Source organism: Triticum dicoccoides, chromosome 4A, assembly GCF_002162155.2.
Source record: "Triticum dicoccoides isolate Atlit2015 ecotype Zavitan chromosome 4A, WEW_v2.0, whole genome shotgun sequence".
NCBI lineage: Eukaryota > Viridiplantae > Streptophyta > Magnoliopsida > Poales > Poaceae > Triticum > Triticum dicoccoides.
The window spans coordinates 708,142,660-708,150,064 of NC_041386.1; the positions used below are offsets into that span (position 1 = coordinate 708,142,660).

The following is a 7,405-nucleotide window of genomic DNA, read 5'->3' on the forward strand; positions in this document are numbered from 1 at the left end:
GGACAAAAAATAAGCAAATGACATAACCTTATGTCTTTTTTAAGTACGAGAGAAGAGATTGTTCACATCCAAATTAACACAGTACAACAACAGGTAGGAGAGGGAACATCGGGGAGCGAGTTGGAGGAAATCCGTTGCGAGCGCTCACCGTCGAAAAGCCTGCTACAGGACAAAAACCTGCTAACATTGATACGAGTTTTAACACCAAAACATCAACCTGACAATTATGAGACACCACGCATCAGGTAACACTACCAAAGGAAACATAATCTGAGGTTGTCCAGATGAAGACAAGGCTTCAATCATCCATCAGTCCTCAGCCTTCTCGGCGCCCATGTGAACAGACTCCACCCCAGCAAACCTGCCCAGTACAAAGTAAAAGATCAAGAAGTGAAGACAACCTCCCTCTAGGAAATGTCTAACAATATGCCCATCAAATGTTACCTTGTTACGGGTAGACCAAAACACCCAACAAATTGCAGCGATGCACATCATATAAAAGTTCCACCATCCAAGAAGGAATCGATGTAACCAAGCAGAACTTTGCTCCAAAGGCATTATCACGTCACGACCCTCGCCCCTCGCGTCGCCCCTGCGGGCGACCCGGGGGGAAACCCTAGCCGTCGCTTCTCACACCTCCTCCGCCTCTCTCCCTCCTCGCTGCCGTCCGCAGCGCCGCCGGACGAAGCCTGGCCGGCTGGGCGGCGGCAGGGCTTCTCCCCATCCTTCTCGTCTTGGATGGCGCGGGACAACGGGGTCGAGAGGAGCGCCGGGCGAACGTGGGGTTCGGCGGCGCGGCTGGTGGGTCTCCCGGCGGCGGCGTGCGCGGCGTGGCGGTGGCGGCCTGCGTGTCGCGAGGTGGTGGCTGCGTTGGTCCTGTCCGGTGGTCACGGGTGGATGTTGTGGATCTCATCTGAGGCGGCAGGCGGCTCCTCTCGTGCGATCCGAAGGCGGCGGCGACCCCAGGTCGTGCGGCGGTGGCCGAAGCACCATAGACGGCGGAGCTGCGGCCCTGAGATGGACGACGGCGGTGGCAGCGCCCCATCCGGCCGGGTGGGCTGTTCTGGTTGGAGATGGTGATTGGCGGTGACTGCGGATCCAGCGCCCCGATCGGATCTGCCACGTGGAGGCCTTCCGCCGACCGGCGGCGCGTGGAGGGGCCGGGGAGGAGATGCTGGATCTCCGCCGGAGTACCGACTGCGACGCACATCTTCGTGGCGAGGTTTCGCTCGGTTCCTGCCAGCCGTGAGATCGGGACGACGTGGCTTCCGGTGAAAATCACGCCTGACTGCGGTCTTGGCGGACGATGGCTGCATCGCGGACGTCTTTCCCTTCTCGAGGCATCGTCGTTGCAGGTCACGTCAACCTGATCGGGAAGTTCCGGGGAAACCCTAGATCTGAGTCTACCAGATCGGACGATGACGGTGCCTTCGGTGTCGTTTTTCCTCCTGGGGGCATCATTTTGGAGCAAGTGCTGGTTGGAGGGACAAGAGAAGGAGCGATGTTTTATCTTGCCCATTGATGACGGCGGATCTCGGTGTCATGGCGCAGTGGAAACTCGGCGCCCGATGCGCGGAGATGGACTCGCGCAGGAGGGTGACGCTGTCTGGCGTCGTGGTGGCGTCGGCGACAGCTAGACCGGGCATGGTAGATGCAGCAGTATAACTCTGAAGATTGATTGATGGCAGGTGGCTGCGGCGACCTCATACCCGGCAGGCGTCCTGATTGAGGAGCACACCGGACTGCTGGATGCCCATACCCGACAGGCGTCCTGGTTGGGACCTCAGGTCTTAGATGTTAGGTTTGGCTACGAGATCTGTTTGGTATTAGGCCCAGACTATCAGCGCCCTTCATCAACTGGATAGGAGTAGCGACAGATGTTGCGTAAGGTCTTGTGTCAATAATTAATAAAATGGCTGTATGCATCGTCCAGATGCAGAGGCCGGGGGTCTTCCTCCTTTCAAAAAAAAAACAAGAACTTTGCTCCAGAAAACCCACAAACAATCAGTCCCTAAAGCCTTTCCAAAAAAACCGCAACAAAGCGAGCTAGAGAACAAGTAAAGTATAAGTCATTGGCAGATTCAGCATTATCACAAAAAGAACATGAAGCATTGGCGGGCCAATTGCTTTTTCGCATATTATCATGTGCCAAAATAGCATTCTGAAATAATTGCAAGCAAAAAATCTTGATTTTTAGGGGGAGACAAGCTTTCCAATGGGACCCAACAATATCTTTTTCTAACCACTCATACACTGTCTTTGTAGTTAATCTGCGATTGCTGGAAAGGGACCAAACTATACCATCAGGAAGAGTGTTGAGAGGTAAGTCTCGAGCATGTGCAACTACATCCAGTCTAAACGAGATGTTAAAATCACCTGCGGCGAATTCAGCCAGAGTGCTCGCAATCCTGACCCTGACAAATGTCAAAGAGTTCAGGCCAAAAAAGCAGGGCGTCAATATTGCCCCGGTCCTTTAAACCACGATGCGGACAGACGTGGCCATATCCTTGTAGTATGATTGGGAATCTATCAGGCGTCGTAGTGTTTTTGTTTATCATTATTTGCCGCAACGTACCCAGCACAGCTGCAACATGCCTCATTTCCATGTCTATATATACCGTGCATCTCAAGCCCTCCAGAGACCAGACCAACTAGTAGGAGGATCAACAGCTAGCCAGAGATGGACAGCTCCCCGAGACCTCAGTACCTCGAGGATCAAGAAGCCCAGACCAAGGCAGGCGGAAAGCGAGGAGGGTGGATAACTCTTCCCTTCATAGTTGGTACGTGCATGCAGCCTCTCTGTCTGTCTGTCTCTCTCTCTCTCCGTGTTTTCATGGTCACTCACATGCATGCAGCCACCATGCTTGGGCTGGGACTGGCCGTCAACGGGACGACCAGCAACATGCTGGTGTACCTGCTCAAGGAGTACCACGTGGACGGCGTCAAAGCCGCGCAGATCGCCAACGTCGTCCGCGGCTCCCTCAACCTCGTGCCCATCGCCGGCGCTGTCCTCTCCGACTCCTACCTCGGCTGCTTCCCCGTCATCCTCGCCGGCGCCGCCATCAACGTTCTGGTCCGACCTCTACCGAATTAATTTGTGGCACTCCGTTTTGACCAACTTTGAGAGATGACAACAACTTTTCAAGCGTCATTTCACACTAGTCCTTCATAGAGCCGAACTATAAGTAGCGTCCGAAACACATCTTTAAAACTAAATGATACACCATGCGTTACCGCCGGAATTGCTTGCAATATATTTCAATGAAATTTGGTTATACAAATATGAATATTTGAATTAAGCATATATAAACAAAAACTAGCTAGCAATACATATTATTATATGTAACTATAAAAAATTACTGAATATTTGGAGTAATAATATGAGAATAAAAATAAAACACATATTATTTATTGTGTTGATTATTTTATAGTGGTATTCATAAAAATAAATAGCATTGTGAAATGAATATTATCATGCATGCTTGGGTTTGAGGGAATGGGCTAGTGGGTGAATATTATCATGCATTTTCCCATGCATGTTGTATGATATGGTGACATGCTTGGGTTTGAGGGAATGGGTTAGTGGGTGTTAGCTATTTAGATATAGAAGACAGGAATAATATGAACGTGAATATTTGGATTAATAGTGTAAGAGGAAAAAATGTAAATACATATGATTATTATATAATTATAAAATATTTATTAAATATAAACATAATAGATTAAAACATTTGATTTCTTGCATGCATGCTCGCATGTTAGGTGGCCCTTCGAGGTGGCATAGTTCTAAGTTGAGGTAAATATGTTTGTGGACATGACCTACTTAGTCATATAGGGTGTCCATATTCCTTTCCTGAACCTTCTTATGCATAATTTATTTTCATTTTAAGTACTCCCTCCAATTCCATAATTTTTGTCGTGATTTTAGATCAAGACTAAGGTTTTAGTGTTCTAAAAAAAATACTAAGGTTTTAGTTCTTGAACTAAAACCAAGACAAGAATTATGAAACGGAAGGAGTAATCTGCCGTGGAATTATACTCTTATTTTTTTCTACTAATAAAAAGAAACTCACGGTTCGATGTGCAACAGAAGTATTCGTATGGTCATGTCATGTAATATAATGTCAAGAAAAACATGTCACGCTATCTGTCAAAATAACCATTTGAATTGTCCATGCATGACAACTTCACGTTTATCCGAAGATAATGACAAATAGTGACACATGCTCCTCGCGTAAAACAAAGAAAACTCTCTTTCGTGCAACTATCTCAAAATGCATACGCTGATCATTTCATATCCAGATGTCAATAAATTATTACCATGAACTTTACACATAAATATTTTGAAGATGAGAGAGGCTTGAGAATGTGAATCCCCTGGTGACATGAAACTTTATAGTGATTATTATATCATTTTTTGTTGGTGCAAAAGCGATGTGCAAATTCTTAGGCGCGTGAGAACCCACTCACTCTTTGCACTAGTTATTTTTATGATGCAAACATTTTGTTCATATGTTTGCAACATGTCAACAAATCATCATTTACCACTGTCAACATCTTATCTACCATTAAGGAAACATCACTGCACAATGACTTTTATATGCTTGCAACACCAGCAGTCCCTTATCACCACAAATGAATGTAACAATCCATAGATTGAGTCGCTAGGGATCATTCGATTTGTAATATTTTGGAGGATTCCTATATGATCTTGTTATTTTTCCTATTCCCTTGATTAGGAAACCATGTAAACAGAATGAGCCCTTGGTTGTTTTCAGCATTCTCTTCCCTTTTATGCAACACAAAAAATTGAAGCACCGCAACAAAAACTGTTTCTCAGGCACTTGAGCATGACGGTCCATTGCAAATGATCGTATTTTTTGTTAATATTGTTTTTCACGATGTAATTATACAGGCTTTTGTGTTGTTCACACTCACCGCGGCGCTGCCATCCCTGAGGCCGCCACACTGCACATTGTCGTCGGTTGAGTGCCAGCAAGGGTCCCCCGGGCAACTCTTCGTGTTGTACGCTGCCATTTGTCTTCTCGCCATTGGCGCTGGCGGGACACGTTTCAACATCGCGACAATGGGCGCGGACCAGTTCAGCAGCACGCGCGACAAGGACAGCTTCTTCAACTGGTACTTGGTCTTCCTCTACGCATCTTTCATGCTCGGCGACACAGCCATCGTCTACATCCAAGACAGTGTGTCATGGGCGGTGGGCTTTGGTGTTTGCCTCGCCACAACGGCATTCGGCACAATCATGCTTCTTCTAGGCGTGTGTTACTACCGGATGCCAGCGACAAAGGCCAGCCCGTACACAGAGCTGGCTCGCGTCATCGTGGCTGCCGTGCGCAAGGGTAGCATCAAAGTCGGCGGCGCGCAAGGCAGTGTGCAGTACAATGTGGGCGCCGGCGCTGTTGTGGACCCCTCCGGCGATGGGGCACCAAGTAAAAGTTTAAGGTAAGCTAGTACGTAGGTGGCATTTCCTCTGTAGCTCTTTTCCAAACAGGACACCCGATCGGCGAATCATGCATCCGCTGGACCTTGTTCTTGCAGATTTCTGAATCGAGCCGCCATGATCACTACAAGCCACAAATCATCAGTTTCCGGGGATGCGTCAGCTGGCGCCTGGCGGCTGTGCACGGTGCAGCAAGTGGAGGACCTCAAGGCCGTTGTCAGCGTCTTCCCGCTTTGGTCCTCTGGCATACTGTTGTTCATGTCGATCGGCGTGATGATCGGCATGATCGTCCTGCAGGCGCTCGCCATGGACCGCTCCGTCGGACCACACTTCAGCATCCCGGCGGGGTCGGTCGGCGTCAGCTGTCGCGTCTCGTTCATCTTGGCCACCCTGGTCCTGGACCGTGTCATCTTCCCTCTCTGGCGCAAGATCACCGGCGGCACGCCACCGACCCCGCTGCAGCGCGTGGGCATCGGCCACGTGTTGAACGTGGGGGCCCTGGTCGCCGCCGCACTGGTGGAGCGCCGGAGGCTTGCACAGCCTGGCGTGCCCATGTCCGTGATGTGGCTCCTGTTCCCGATGGGAATCGCTGGGGTCGGGGAGGCCCTACACTTTCCTGGCAACATGGCCTTCTACTACCAGGAGTTCCCCAAGACGCTACGGAGCCTGGCTACGGCCATGGCGCCGATGCTCGTCGCGCTGGGGTTCTTCTCAAGCACCATGTTCATGGATGTGGTGACGCGGGTCACCGTGTGGCTGCCGGAGAACATAGACCATGGGAGGCTGGACAACGTCTACTGGACGCTTGCGGCGGTGGGCACATTCAACTTTGCCTACTTCCTCGCTTGCGACAGGCGTTACAAGTACCACAACCGCGCGGCTATGTAGGCAAGACCATCATGCACGTGGTTTGTTTGTCCATGAGGTTGACAAGGGCTACCTGTTCGTGTATTATGTTTTCTGGGAAGAGTTGAGTTGCACCTTCCTATTTCGCAGCAAAGTGAACAAAATGGATGGAACATCGTAGCAAGGAAGAACTATCTAATAATATATGCACAATGGATACATTTCAGTGTCACGACTCCGGTCTTTGTGTTGATTGATGCGCACGACCTTACTTTATTACCAAGTGCTCAGCTGTTACAAAAGCCAAAAAGATCCGTCTACCGATCAAAGGCAATGCAATCATTGCAGATACTTATGCATAAAAAATCACACTGCTACCTCACAAATTATTATTATTATTATTATTATTATTATTATTATTATTATTATTATTATTATTATTATTATTTTGAAAAGAAGGATTGACCCCTGGCCTCTACATCTGGGCGATGCATGTAACTACTTTATTAATTATTCACAAAGACCTTACAAAGTAATACATCAGTAAGTATGAAACCACCATCCCGGCAACATCTGTCGCTACTCCCGTCAATTTGATGAAGGGGTGCCGATAGTTCGAGCCGAATACCAAACAGACTTCGCACCAAAGCCTAACATATAAAGCCGGAGGCCCCAACCAAGCCACTTGCCTGGTGTAGGGCGCAAACCGGTCCGGCACACTCTCTGAGGCGGCGGCCGCCATCTTCCATCGATCCATCTTCAGAGCAGAGACGCTGACGCGTCGACTTTGCCAGGCCTGCCGTCGACGCCACCGTGATGCCAAAAAACGCCTTCCTCCTGCGTGAATCCATCAACCAGCATCGGACGCCAAGACTACACTGCGCCACGCTGCCGAGATCCATCGGCGTCGATGCGTATGATGAACACCGGTCCACCTCCTAATCCAGATCACCGCCAACACCCACCCAACGGTGTCCATAGTCACACAGCTCCCAAGGCGGCGCCTTCAAGAAGGAAACGATGCCAAAGGCGCCGTCGGCACCCACCATAGTTAGGGCTTTCACGCAGGAGACAAATGACGTGGTGGAAGTACAAGTA

General features: G+C 49.4%; 1 protein-coding gene across 1 annotated transcript; it reads left to right on the top strand.

Moving 5' to 3' along the window:
- Positions 1 to 2,649: 2,649 nt before the first annotated feature.
- Positions 2,650 to 6,533, top strand: LOC119288059 (protein NRT1/ PTR FAMILY 2.3-like). The gene is made up of 4 exons (XM_037567677.1): positions 2,650 to 2,780; positions 2,856 to 3,073; positions 4,916 to 5,463; positions 5,560 to 6,533. Exons 1-4 carry the CDS (start codon positions 2,681 to 2,683, stop codon positions 6,347 to 6,349), a joined length of 1,656 nt encoding a protein of 551 aa, XP_037423574.1. The 5' UTR covers positions 2,650 to 2,680; the 3' UTR covers positions 6,350 to 6,533.
- Positions 6,534 to 7,405: the final 872 nt, after the last annotated feature.